The sequence below is a fragment of the Sprattus sprattus genome, assembly GCF_963457725.1.
Source record: "Sprattus sprattus genome assembly, chromosome: 21".
In the NCBI taxonomy this organism is placed as follows: domain Eukaryota; kingdom Metazoa; phylum Chordata; class Actinopteri; order Clupeiformes; family Clupeidae; genus Sprattus; species Sprattus sprattus.
Window position 1 is genome coordinate 6,585,045 of NC_137919.1, and position 14,623 is coordinate 6,599,667.

The window sequence follows — 14,623 nt, forward strand, 5'->3', positions numbered from 1 at the left end:
GTACATGACACAAAAACACAAAGCCTCACTGGCATCACTGTGTGTGCTGTTTTGCATTTACTGTGCATGTGCTGTTGTGCAGTAACTGTGCACTGTGCGTGTGCTGTTGTGCAGTAACTGTGCACTGTGTGTGTGCTGTTGTGCAGTAACTGCACTGTGTGTGTGCTGTTGTGCAGTAACTGTGCACTGTGTGTGTGCTGTTGTGCAGTAACTGTGCACTGTGTGTGTGCTGTTGTGCAGTAACTGCACTGTGTGTGTGCTGTTGTGCAGTAACTGTGCACTGTGTGTGTGCTGTTGTGCAGTAACTGTGCACTGTGTGTGTGCTGTTGTGCAGTAACTGTGCACTGTGTGTGTGCTGTTGTGCAGTAACTGCACTGTGTGTGTGCTGTTGTGCAGTAACTGTGCACTGTGTGTGTGCTGTTGTGCAGTAACTGCACTGTGTGTGTGCTGTTGTGCAGTAACTGCACTGTGTGTGTGCTGTTGTGCAGTAACTGTGCACTGTGTGTGTGCTGTTGTGCAGTAACTGCACTGTGTGTGTGCTGTTGTGCAGTAACTGTGCACTGTGTGTGTGCTGTTGTGCAGTAACTGCACTGTGTGTGTGCTGTTGTGCAGTAACTGTGTACTGTGTGTGTGCTGTTGTGCAGTAACTGCACTGTGTGTGTGCTGTTGTGCAGTAACTGTGCACTGTGTAGGACAAAGATGTCACTGGCCTGAGTCCTACTTTGTGAAAACTCACAGATTATCTTGATCAGAACATAAAGATAATATCTAGTAAAAAAATAAAAAATCGGTGTGATCTAAAGGGTGTAACTTAAAACATGCCATGCTGTCTGTATTGTTAAAAAACACTGTCTGTATTGGTCTGCCTATGTTAATGTTTCTATAAGGACACAGATAAACTGTGACACTGCTCTTTACTAACAAGGAAAATCAGGGTCTGATACAGAAATCTGCTGGTCAAAGATGTCCGTCATGTCAGCTGTCTTTGGCATGCTTCTCCTCCTTTGGCACAGATGATCAGCTGACTTGAGTGTATGTCTACCTGGGCCACGAACTCCCCCTCAAGAAGAACAGCCATGAGCCATGAATAAAAAATAGTGCAAACAATATATACTTATATTACAAATAACCCACATACACATGTAGCAAATGACAGTGTTCTGAATAACAGGAAATGCAACTGACCTCGGCCTGTATACAAATCTACTGGGGAATGAGGTTTTCTCAATGCAGAGTTCTGTATCCGCTGGCCACTAATTGATAGAGATGCATCCCGCTTGTTTTTGGCACATTTGATTTTTAACTTTCCAAGCCCCAACACAATCCCAGCAACTTATTTGGTGCATTTGTATTTGTGTTACGCTCCTCAAAACAGTAGAGGAAGACGATGTGATAGCCCGGTGACAGGTAGGATCATGTAAAGTCTCGTCTACGCCCCATCTTTAATCTCTCCCTCTCTTTCCCTCCCCCAGCACTTTTCAAACCAAAATAACACCCATGTGTATTATTATCAGCATCCTTCCTCAGCTAGGACAGTGTGCGTGCCTGAGCGCCATTGATTTCTGCTCGGGGTTTGAATTGAGCCAATAAAACATGCTCAACGAGAGGAGGCATTGTGGACAGTTAGTGCGTGGGTATATTACGTGGTTCTCCCAAGCTGTGTGGGTCACAAATGAATATGTCTTGCCTCTGCATAGTCTTAGGCTCCAAGTACTTTAAGCTCTCTGGCTTTTCTTCTTGTCTCTCATACAATACAGATTTCATATTGTGCACTGTGGGGAAAAAAAATCCCACCTCATCACAGCCTTCGAAGCTTGAATGTAATGAATGTGTTTTTCACTGCAGCCGTCGGCAGCTCTGATTCACCTGGGGCCCTTGACAAATGCATAATGTGCCCCCCACCCCCACCCCCGCCCTCTTTAAAATTGCATTCAGGGAACTTGGAGGTTGTGTTGTGTGGGTGCCCTTCTGATAAAAGTCTGCGTCTTGTCCGCCCCGCCATGACTGCTTCACTCAACGCTGTTGGCCATGTCGACTACACTAAAAGCTGTCACTTACTGCAAGAAACACTTTGGACGCTTACGACTGCAGAAGACTTTGAGTGGCAATCAGCTCAGCAGTTACATTTTATGTCTGTGCTTCAGGGTGCACATCGCCGTGTCAGTTTCCCACTTAAAATTAGAGAGTAGCCTCAGTTTAGCATGGTGATGAAGCAAAGGAACAAAGTGTCCTTCACACTCAGATTTGTAAAAGTTCACAGGGACATTTTTGTCTCTCCATGTTCCTCTTCCGTTTCCCCCTCTCTTTGTAGAGACAGACCTTCCATGGCCTTACGATGAGAAGTCTGTAGATCGATCGATGTCAGCCATTATATCGGACATTTTAATCCCTCTCTTTCCCTCCCCTAAGTACAGGTTCAAGACAGGTCAAGTATGCAGCCACAGGCATACTGTAGTTGAGAGATACAGCCCACTTGTTTTTTTCACATAATATTTTAGTTTTAAAGTCCCACATAATCACACCAACCTATTTGGTGCATTTGTATTTGGGTTATGCTCATCATGATAGCAGAGGCAGCGATGTAATAGGCCGGTTACAGGTAGGCTCAAGTACAATCCCATCTACACCCCATCTTTAATTCTTTCCTCTCTTTCACTCCCCAAAGTACATCTGGCTTAAGACATACAGTATAATTGTAACTGAATACTGAATTCAATCAGGTACGCAGCAGGAACATAGTTGAGATATAGTCTCCTGCATCATATGACTTCAGTGACCTCCATGAATTCATTGCTTTAATGCTGAATGCTCATTTTCCTCATTCAGTTCATGCCTCGTGACTGTTTCACTTGCAAATGCACTGTGTAGTCTATCTAAATAGTCTATCATGTAGTACAAAACCCTTTGCCAATGGCTGCAGTCATTCATTTTATTTGTGTCTGACTTTAGGAAGAAATATCAGAACATATCTGATTGGGGTGGCCCAATCGGATCAGCGGAACTTTCTGTGACATTCTGAGGAGCCGTGGAATAAATGCAAGCGCTGTGTAGGCCACTGAAATAGTCGGATGTGGTCTATCCTCTATGCATTGCTCTGTCTTCACTTTTCCCGTGATGTGCCTTGACTGACTCCGCTGTTGAATCTGCTGATGGTTGGAGCTGAGGAGGTTGGTTGAGGGGAGCTTCAGCTGTTGGCTCAGTTGGCCTCCGCTCGCTCCTCTTCCCCTCCTCTCCTCTTGGCCTGTTCCCTCACCCGCTCTGCACCAATTATGTGCACTGTCAGCTTCTCTGATACAGCTTCAAAGGGGAGGTGTTTCAAGGTGACACCAGAGAGAGAGAGAGAAAGAGAGAGAGAGATAGAGAGAGAGAGAGAGAGAGAGAGAGAGAGAGAGAGAGAGGAGGCTGGGGTTGGGACTGGCAGTGGATTGAAAGTCTTTTGATCACTCCTCACCTCCTGAAGAAGAGGAGGAAAAATGCAGAGGTGGAGAAGAGGAAGAATTTTAAATGCTGTCAGAGGCCTCGTTCGAGAAAGGAGCCCGTGGTGACAGTTTGTATCCTATAAGACTGCACCGCTTTTCTTGGGTCCTCTCTCTCGCTCGCTCTGGAAACTGGGGGTGTCAATCGATTTATAGTCAGTGTGAGGGGGCGATTCTGTGCTTCTGCTCTAAGTGGGCAAACAGCTACATTCTGTAATGAAAATAAGCCGTATTAGGGAATATAAGCAATGAATGGGGGATGTTCATGTTGTGCTCAACCTGGGCTCTGTTCCATGTATAACTCTTAAAAAAATTAAAATAAATTGGGAATTAGAGAAAATGCAACTGATTTGCCATTCATACAATTGTTATTTCTTCACTGGTAAATTCTTTGATTAGAAAACAATACCATTTGATTCGAGAACTGAAGTATTTAATCTGGTTACAAGAGCTATATAGTCTAATGCAGAAACATTTGCAAATCCAATTAGAGTTTGAGAGTACAGTCCACAATATTAGTCAGAGTCCCGGATTTTATAAGGGACAACGCGTTGTAGTTTCAAGTGCCAAGTGCTGCCTACTTTGTATACTACCGTTCCCAAGATTCTCAGTACTGGCACAGTGTTTCCGGAGTTTGTGTTGTTAGGGGGAAGGTGAGCGCCTGGGACCTGTTGGAAATGACGGGACGAGAAATCGGATACCAGTGCGCCAATCGAGCCGAACACCCCCGGAGATAAGACACAACTTCAGACCAGCAGAAGGGTGTGTTCAACATAACATAATCTTGGCTCCTTGTAGGATTTTTAAAACCTCAGTTTGTGTCGTCGATACGGCTTGTTAGCACGCTAGCTCTCGGTGCATTTATTCCCACCTGTCTCGTTAGCAAAAGAGCTAGCTAATTTGAGCCGCTTGACCAGAAACGGGGAATGTGAATTGCACACGGACCCTGCGCGTGAGGTAGTGTCAAGAAAAGCAGGTGCTCTTCTCAAGAAGTGCAATACAGCTACTGTCATAAGCTATATCACAACACAATTGACGCTAGTTGCCCAAAGACAAGTTGCTTTTCATGATGGAGTTGAACTTGCCATTTGACCAAATCGATAGCTGTCTTTGTTAGCTAATTAGCTTGCTGCTGCCACTTAATCTTGCAAGCTAGTTGACCTACATAGCTAGCAAACGGGGGAAGGAGGTAATGTCCGAGTAACGTAACACTGATAACAGTACAAAGTTGCTAATACCCACAGTGGAATTTACACGATAGACTCAGGAGCTGTTCAATGGTGTCAAAACTACAGTTGATGTAGTACAACAGTTCAGAATGAACGTTAACTCTTTAAACTCTGATCGGTGCCTTATAGTTTCTTCTCCTGTAGTATTTCTCAAAGTTATCTATTATCTGATTAAGGTTAGTAGCGGACGCCAACGTTGATGTTATCAAATTCTACCGTGTTTGCTGCGGATGGACATGGCTCCTCTAGTCTCTTTTAAATATTCTATTTTCCACTTGGCGCACTTGCTCTGTAGTCAAGTGCAACACACGTATTAAACATTGGACTCCAGGTGCGTCAAATGAATGAGAAACTAGATGATCCAGATTGCTTTTTTGACCCTAGTTATTATATACATATAATATATATATGGTGTGTTACAAAATATTTAGTGGGTGCATTACGTATTACCTATGCATGCTGTAGCCTTAGTAGCCGTAATAGCGTAGACTGGGTATTTTTATAGTTTTGATGCATGCTAGTATTGAAATTGTTCATCATTATACCTTATAATATTTGTTTTGGACAATTGATTTGCCAATAAGAATGTATCTATAAATCTAACGGCAGCATTTGCTTTATGTTGAACTGTAATTAATATATATATATATATATATGTATATATATATATATATATATATATATATATATATATATATATAAACACACACACACACAATACGTAGCCTACGTACAACATTTAGTCATGGTAGGATGTATACAGTTCCCCCACAAATGTTTAAAGAATACTGTGGTAGCCCATAAATATTTTCCTTTTAATTATGACAGCTTCCCTTTGTTTATTCATTTAAACTGTAGCGTATGCCTTGCTGTGTGCTGTTTCCCTAAACTGCTGTGATAATGCAAAATACAGCCCTTGATTTATGATGTAGAACTACAGGGATGTAACAGTATTCGTAGAATGCATTCTCTCTCTCTCTCTCTCTCTCTCTCTCTCTCTCTCTCTCTCTCTCTCTCTCTCTCCTTCGATCTTTGATTGTTTGATCGTTCTCTATTCTTCCCTGTCTGTTCTGTCTCCTCTCCTTCCTCTTCCTCTCTCTCTCTCTCTCTCTCTCTCTCTCTCTCTCTCTCCTTCGATCTTTGATTGTTTGATCGTTCTCTATTCTTCCCTGTCTGTTCTGTCTCCTCTCCTTCCTCTTCCTCTCTCTTGCCTCCTCCTGTTTCTTTCTCTCCCCTCTCTCCCCCTCTGCCCCTCTCTTCCCCACGTCCCTCACCGTGTCAGCGTTGTGTCTTTTGCTCTTCCTGTATTAGGCTTTTCTTTAAGCCTCGATAAGACCCACTCTTGAGGGGAAAAAAAGACCCTCATCTACAATGGTGGAGAAGCTGCAATGAGAAGAGCCCCCCCATTTGTGCAAAATCCAATAGTGTTTTATAGTGCTGTATAATAATAAAATAAATATCTCTGTCTTTCGGTTGCCCCCCCCCCTCCCTTCTCTGTCTCATGTGGTTCCCCTCTGCGCCCGGTCCAGGTTATGTTCAATGGAGACCCTAATGAGTGCTGTGGGCCCGCGGGGCCCAGGACCAGCCAAGCGGGCCTCGGAGGTGGACTTCCGGTCGGGCACGGCGCTGGAGCAGCTCTCAGCGCAGGTGTTGGAGCTGGTGCAGCTGGAGCAGTGCGAGTTCGGGGATCAGACGGCCCTGGAGGTCCACACCGCCAAAGATTTCATCTTTAACATGCTCGGTAAGTGTGTGTGTGTGTGTGTGTGTGTGTGTGTGTGTGTGTGTGTGTGTGTGTGTGTGTGTGTGTGTGTGTGTGTGTGTGTGTGTGTGTGTGTGTGTGTGTGTGTGTGTGTGTGTGTGTGTGTGTGTGTGTGTGTGTGTGTGTGTGTGTTAGAGAGAAAGAAAGAAAGAGAGACTTTGAGTGTGCACTCTGGCCAAAGAGGTTGTTTTCAGTGACTGGTCAGTGCACTCACACACGTATGTGTGTAGACGGCAGACTTGAACGTGCTTCGAGTGTGTGTTTATGTGTTTCCTGTACAAAGCTACTTTACAAAGCTGGAAATGCCAAATTAATTTGTACTGTCTGCTCACAGTGTTAGAGCCAAGTAAATAGCCTACAATGCAAAATTGTATTGAAAAATGTAACTGGAAAAAAGCATTGGGCTCACTCAGCTCTGTAATTAACATTTATGAATGCATAACATTCATTTTCAGCGTTTGTTTACTTTTAGTGAAATCCTATAGATGGTAGACCAGTCTCAGTGTTATTAATAGAGGCACAAAGGTATTTGAGGCATGTGTCTTTTTATTATTATTATTATTATTATTATTTATACTTATTTACAATGGCCTAGTCCCCCCCCCCCCCCCCTCCAAATGTGCATTGATAGCAAGTATTATGTGTTTGTCTTTCTGCTAAAAGTATAGTTTATCTTGCAAACAAGGATCCAGCAGTTTCGTATTACTTGTTGGACAAAAAAAGGTACTTGCCTCAGCAATTTATTGTACTCAAACAGAAACTAGTCTGAAATGAGTAAAATGAAATGTGTTTTGTACACACTGTAGCATATTTATCCACTTCTCTATTACAGAAGAAAAAATCCCTACAGTTGTAAAAAAATAAATAAATAATAATAATTCTTAGATCACGAAACCACTTTACATATCAGTCCAAGAATAACATTGTGTGATTATCTTGTCAAACAAATATAAGAGGTGCGCTGCATGTTCCTGGAGGTGTGTGTGTGTGGTGTGTGTGTGTGCCTGTGTGTTTTGGAAGCGTGTTCAGTGGCCAATAGGTGGCACTCTTCTCTTTATCCTTGTGCCGAGTGTTTTTCCCCTCACGTCCCTCTCTGCATCACGCATCAAAGCCTCTTCAGCAGGGGAGCGTCTTTCTCATCGCTCCAGTTCTCTCTTGTCCGTCTCGCCGATCACACACTATCACTCCTCCTCAGTCTCTTCTCTTAAGCGTCTCTCCACAGACCTACCCCCCCCCCCCCCCCGCTCTCCCACCTCCCTCTCTCATCCGTCTCTCATATCACACACTATTTCTCTCTTTTCCTCTCTCTCTCTCTCTCTCTCTCTATCTCTCTCTCTTGCTCGTTCTCTCTCACTTTATCTCTGTAGCTCACTTTATCTCTCTCCCTCTCTTTCTCTCTCTCTTTTACTTTCTCTCTCACTCTCACTTTCTCTCTTTCTCTGTCTTCCTCTTCATCCTCTCTCCAACCCCCTAAACTCACCCCCTCAACACCCAGCCGCCCACCCACCACGCAGTGCCCCAATGAGTGCCATGCTAGCGGGCAACTCGGCACAGGCTCGTTGTCTTCCTCATTTCTGTGACAGTGTCTCTGAACAGAGAGCCGCGTTTGGCTGAGCTAGGTGCTATTGTTTGCCCAGAAATATGATCGCAACCGTTCTCTGTAATCCTGTCAAATATTGGATTAGGTGACAGTCAACCTTACTTTATCTCTCTCTCGCTCTCTCTCTCTCTCTCTCTCTCTCTCGCTTGCTCTTTCTCTCTCACTTTCTCTCTCTCCCTCTCTTTTTATCTCTCTTTTTCTTTCTCTCTCACTTTCTCACTTTCTCTCTTTCTCTGTCTTTCTCTATCCTCTGTCTGTCCGTCTCCCTCCTCCTCTCCATTTCCACTAGAATGTCTTGCTTTTAATGTATTTTTGTTTTGTAAAAAAAGAAATCACTTTTCTTTCAGTAAGCTTAGCAACCCCACTCTCCCTATCCTTTCTGATATCTTGCTGAAGCTGCAGTATCTCTTGGGGACTATAGTTTCACATTTCTTAAAAAAAAAAAAAAAAAACATTTTAGTGCAGGAATAATACAATACAGGTTACATACTGCATTACAATCCCTCTCTTTTTTTTTCTTTCAACAAGTTTCCACTCTTTCTCTCTCTCCTTTCCCCTCCCTCTCCATCTCTCCTCTCCCCCCTCCTCTCTCTCTCCCTCTCTCTCTCTCTCTCTTTCTCTATCTATTCCACCCACACTGAACGCACCCTGGCAGCTGATGTGTTCACAATACAACATTCCAAGTGCGCATTTTCACAGCCATACCTCTTCCAATGCACGTGCCTACAACACACATGTTAGATGGTTCACAATACACCCATTAACAATGCATCAACTAATATATGAGGTAATCAATGTTTAAAAAAAAAACGTGCGTGAAAGAGAGAGAAAAAAAGCAAATCCCCATTTCCAGTCAAATGCCCGCAACAGTGGGCAGTTCTGTAGGACTCTTCAAATATGACAAGAAAGGTTCCAGTTTCGAGTAGAACTGTATTCCGGAACTCGAGCTAATGTGAACTTACTGGGGCAGCAAAATTGGAATATTATAAGAAAGGTTCCCATTTCGAGTAGAACTGTTCCCATTTCGGAACTCGAGCTGATGTGAACTCACTGGGGCAGCAAAATTGATCCAGTATTTCTAGGGTGGAGAGCACAGTAGGGTTGGATGTAAATGAACAGGGGTTCAATGGCAGGGAGGAATAAACTAAAAGCTATGAGAGATGAGGAGTGGAAAGGTTGTGTCTCAAGCAGATACCAGTTTGTATCTAGCCGGTAGAGCCAGAAAGGTACCTTTTGGATATTTAATGCCCAGGAGTCGTTCAGCTATCGGAAGGTTGCTAGTTAGAGCCGACTTCTCCTCCTTGAGCAAGACCCTGATGTGGCTCACTCAGTGGAGGCTGTGTGTTTAGTCAGTAATTATGTGACATAAATTGAATAAAGTTACTGACCATAATCAATTAATTAGAATTGGGCATGACGTGACCATAATGAGAGACCTCAGGCATGCAGCAAAGATAAACAGGTAGACACTGAGTAGAGAATAAGGCACACACGTACGCACCTGCTCTCTCTATGTTCAACCCGTAGCCCTCTTTTTTATGTTTCTGACACAACTTTCTCCTGCACACACACACTCAAACGCACACACACACACACACACACACACACACACACACACACTCGCTTTCTCTTTCTCTCCCACACTTATTAACTCACTCACTCACTCTCTCGCTCTCTCACACACACTCATACACACTCTTTGAAGATCGTTCTCTCACAGTCTACAGTCTCTGTCTCCATATGTCTTTCTAAATCTATTTTATGTCTTCAGTGTTGTACATTTCCTCTCAGGCCATCCTTAAAATGATGTTGGGTTTGCCATAACTCTACCGACTCTATCAAAAACGCTGTTCGATCTGCTGACTATAACTTTCTGTTGAGGCTGAGCAGGGCAGGAATTTCCCATATGGCACATCAACCATGTCTTAAACTAGCAATGAGGACCTATTAGAGGACTGTACAATTACAATATTATAATAGCTCCTAATAGGTCCTCTTTGCTACTCTGCTAATAGAGTAATTACAGTGCATGAAATGCCCTGTATTGTTATTCCTAGGCTTCTTCTTCTTCTTATTCTTGTTACCTTTTTCTGCGATTAATTCAGCCCGAACCACTTAACGTAGAAACTTCATTCAAACTTTGTCGCGTAGGTCTTGTAAACGACACTTATGCTATGTATTTTTCACTTTTCTAAACTTTATACTTTTTAAGATATTAAAGAAAAACGAATATAAATTTCTCCCATTGACTTACATTGGGCCATTATGACATCATAATAGGGTCTTTAAACTGGCTTGCACCTGTGCTTTACTCTGCGAAAGACCGTAACTTCAAGTTTCTAAGGCAAAAGACCGTAACTTCAAGTTTGGTCAAAAATGAGTTTTTGACGTATTTGTAAAATATCAGCAGTAATTAAACAAATGTACTGATATTAAATGTACTACTAACATGCCATTATCAAATTAAAGCCAGTGACATCAGTATTTTGGTTGATTTCACGATGTATAGGCTACCGACAGTTAGCATACCAAGCTAGGTAGCATTACCATTAGAATTGCATGGCAGATATGCTAAGCTATCGGGCTATTCCCCCACCCAGTGCCTGTGGCTAGTCCGAAAAAGGTGCATCTAAATCAGGTAACTTCGCTTGGCGAGCGGGGGCATGTGGAGGGGGAAAATGGGCCTCATTCTCTATCGTTCTCTCTCTCTCTCTCTCTCTCTCTCTCTCTCTCTCTCTCACACACACACACACACACACACACACACACACACACACACACACACACACACACACACCCCAATGGACTGACATAGATGTTTTATGTGTTTCATGTGACAATTCAAGTTCATTGTTTTATGTGCTTAATGTGATAATTCAATGGTGTGTGTGTGTGTGTGTGTGTGTGTGTGATAATCATTGTATTGGTAATTGTGATAAATGAAATAGTATTACTACTGATTAATTAATAGGGTCATTATTCCATTGTTATCATACCACTGAGCTTTAACATAGAAGTTACTGCCTTCTGCCTTAGTATGCTTCACTGACACCTGTGCCAAATCCAAAGAACCTCTTCTCTCTCTGTCCCTCTCAATTTAACTGTAACTAGGAACATTAAGACACCATCCATTCTCTATTTTTTTTTCTCTCCATCTCTCCATCTTTCTCTCTGTCAACTTTCTCTCACACTCAATCTCTCTTCTTCACTCCATTTTTATCTCCTTTTTTCAATATTTTCACTCTCTCTTTATCTCTTCATCCAGAGCCACTCTTGTTCACTCTTCTTTCCTTCTTCCACTCTTCTTTCCTTTCTTATTTTCTTCTTCCATTTTTCTTTCCTTCTTCCACTCTTCTTGCCTTTCTTTTTTCCTTCATCCACTCTTCTTTCCTTCTTCCACTTTTCTTTCCTTTCTTCACTCTTCTTTCCTTCTTACACTCTTCTTTCCTTTCTTCTTTCCTTCTTTCACTCTTCTTTCTTTCCTTATTTCCTTCTTCCACTCTTCTTTCCTTCCTTCACTCTTCTTTCCTTTCTTCTTTCATTATTTCACCCTTCTTTCTTTTCTTCTTTCCTTCTTCCACTCTTCTTTCCTTTCTTCACTCTTCTTTATTTTCTTCTTTCCTTCTTTCACTCTTCTTTCCTTTCTTCTTCCCTCTTCCACTCTTCTCTCCTTTCTTCACTCTTCTTTCCTTTTGTCTTTCCTTCTTCCACTCTTCTTGCCTTTCTTTTTTCCTTCATCCACTCTTCTTTCCTTCTTCCACTTTTCTTTCCTTTCTTCACTCTTCTTTCCTTCTTACACTCTTCTTTCCTTTCTTCTTTCCTTCTTTCACTCTTCTTTCTGTTCTTCTTCCTTTCTTAACCTTTGCATTTCATGCACTGGTATTTCCTTCAGGAAATGCATTTTCTAGTTCAATTTGGATGTTGGAAAATATTTGGATATTTTTAAGGATGGCCTTTCTCCCTCTCTCATAAAACCAGATGCTTCTGTGGACTGTGATGCTGAGGAGAGAATAAGGGGGAGTGATGCAGTTAATGGAAGATGCACAGAAGATGCTTAAAGGGAGCTATTCATCAATCTCCCTTTCATGTGCTCGCAGTTTTCTGATAAAATGTTAGTATTACCCAGAAGACAGTTATCTCTTTAAGTTTCTTTCTGGAAATCCCTCTCTGTCTGTAGGCGTCTCTATCTGTGTTCTAGGGATTAGCCTTGTAAGTAGAGTGTGAAAAAGGGGGGTCAGGGTTGGTTTAACACAATGGCATAAAGTCCGTGTAATATTTCAGACGGTTGCCTTTAAACAAAGAGACCTGGACATCAGAGACATTTAGCTTTCTATTTGAAGTGTAACAGTGTTTAAAAATTTACAAAATTCATCTGGATAGCTGCAAAGAAGTATTCACTGTGGTCCTTATTATGCAATCTCTGGAGTTCTGTAATAATGCTATGATTGCTAAGTAGTCATCGTCTTCTTTTTTTTAATTAGGCCTTGACAAAAAAGGGGGAAATAATGGGAAAACAAGTCAGAAAGATTATTTATTTATCATCAATTACATAACTCCTTAGAGATCATCTTCTAGACCTGCATGAAATATGCATTTGTTTTGTTGCCAAGGTCACAACAAAAGGAAAGGCTCTAATGAGTTTAAAAGCATTGAAACGGATGCTCTGTGTTGCACGATGATGATGATGATATTGATGATGATGATGATGATGATGTCTAATGAGAATAATAACAACCACCATGTAGTCTTCACACTTGGCTTATCTGAAGGCCCTCACACACTGATACGCACACCAGCGTCTTCAGCAGCGCGGCCCGCCGTTACTTCTCGTCTGCTGCGTGTTTCTTTAATCTTTCAATCGGAAAGGTTTGAATGGGTTGGCACCACCACTACGAGATTCAAAATTCACAGCATGGGTTTCTTTGAGAATCAATTTATGAGGTGTGTGTGTGTGTGTGTGTGTGTGTGTGCATACGTACATGCGTGTGTGTGTGTGTCTGTGTGTGTGGAGTGTGTGCGTGCGTGCAATATACACGAAGATATTTCTTTGGTCCTGTCCATTTTTCCTGCAGTCTGTCAGGCTTCTTCTCTTGCTTCCTTACCTTGAATAGTTCAACTTTTAAGCGCACCTAAAAAAACGCTTCAAAGACGCAACGCGTGGTGGAGAAGGGGCGCACGCTTTAAACGCGCCGTACCATAGGAATCAATGCATTTGCTCGCGTCCCGTTTTTACAAAAACGCGTATGTGTATCTGAGCCCTTATCTATCCATGATGGAAAGCAGCTTTGCATTGTTCAGCCTTGGGAATGCTAACAGCGGACATCTTTTTTATATCCTGTGTTTGGCTGGAGGGTTGGTCATAGTGTGTGTGTGTGTGTGTGTGTGTGTGTGTGTGTGTGTTATAGCCTGTGTTTTGCTGGAGGGATGGTCATATAGAGGGGAAGAAACAGAAAGGGGGAATACCTCATCACTTCTTGACTCTAAATCTCCCACCAGTCAGTCAACATTAGCATTTATTTTTCGTGTGTGTGTGTGTGTGTGCATGCATGCCTGCGTGCAAGTAAGCTTTGCCCATAGCCTCCTCTCCCTATAGATCTAATTAATCGCAATGTTTCTTTTGTACCATGACGATTTTTATAGATTTCAAAAGAATTTTGCAGAAAAGAGAGAATATGATGAGAAGAGGGAGGGAGAGAGAGAGAGAGACAGAGAAAGAAGGAAGGAAAAGGAGAGGTTCTAAAGGGGAGTGGCATAGAACTGTGTTTCTCCTCTCAGTAGATCTCCTGCGGTGAAGGTCAAGAGGTACCATGGATTTTTTTAAGGCGATAAACAACACGAAAACAAAACAGACCCGAGGAAACCAGATAATCAAAGCAAACTTATAACATGCCCGCACTCCCCTAAGGAGTTACACCAGCCTGCCCGCGCCCCAGCTCAAACATCACACAGAGGGGTCACACGGAGGGGTCACCCCCGAATCTCGCTCTCCAGAATAATCAGGACGGCTCCTGCTGCTAGGCCTCCTCTGTTGCACAACTCAACAGCCAAGAGGTGTGTCTGGGAAAATATCATAATATTGTAATCTTTCCCCCTCTCATCCCATGGGACTGCTGCAATAAGTGCCGTCCAGATGTGAAGTGTTCAGCAACCCGTCATCACATGAATCAGAATTTTGTGTAACCATGTTTACTCAACACTGGCGGTTTAGCATATGTTAGTTAGTGCATAAGTGCAGGTGTGGGCCCATCTGCGATGCTAATTGGGTTAGCACACTTAATGAAACGCTCTCACGTTTTGCTCTCTATCCCACTCCACCTTGGTGCCCTCGATGGCATATTAATTGGATTTCGCCCGGCGGACTTTTCGCTTGTGATGATTGAGCTGTTGTAACCTCAGTCCGTGCCGATGGGAAGCAGGAGCCGTGAGAGACACCCGGTGTTGCCGTTTTTCACGGGCACATTTTGACAGCCATGCCGTGCGGGCTGTGGATGATGAACACGTGGACCTGTTAGCTCCCGCGAACCGCTGCCTGCTCGGCGTCGGCAGCTGTCGGGGCCAA

General features: G+C 43.0%; 1 protein-coding gene across 1 annotated transcript in view; it reads left to right on the top strand.

Moving 5' to 3' along the window:
• Positions 1-4,123: 4,123 nt before the first annotated feature.
• tmem102 (transmembrane protein 102) overlaps positions 4,124-14,623 on the top strand; it is a gene marked incomplete at its 3' end in the record, with an annotated part of 17,542 nt that continues 7,042 nt past the window's right edge. The window contains exons 1-2 of the mRNA XM_080859777.1: positions 4,124-4,238; positions 6,235-6,446. Of these exons, the coding sequence (XP_080715903.1) occupies positions 6,245-6,446 (202 nt within the window). The 5' untranslated portion in view covers positions 4,124-4,238; positions 6,235-6,244. The remainder of the gene's footprint in view (positions 4,239-6,234; positions 6,447-14,623) is intronic.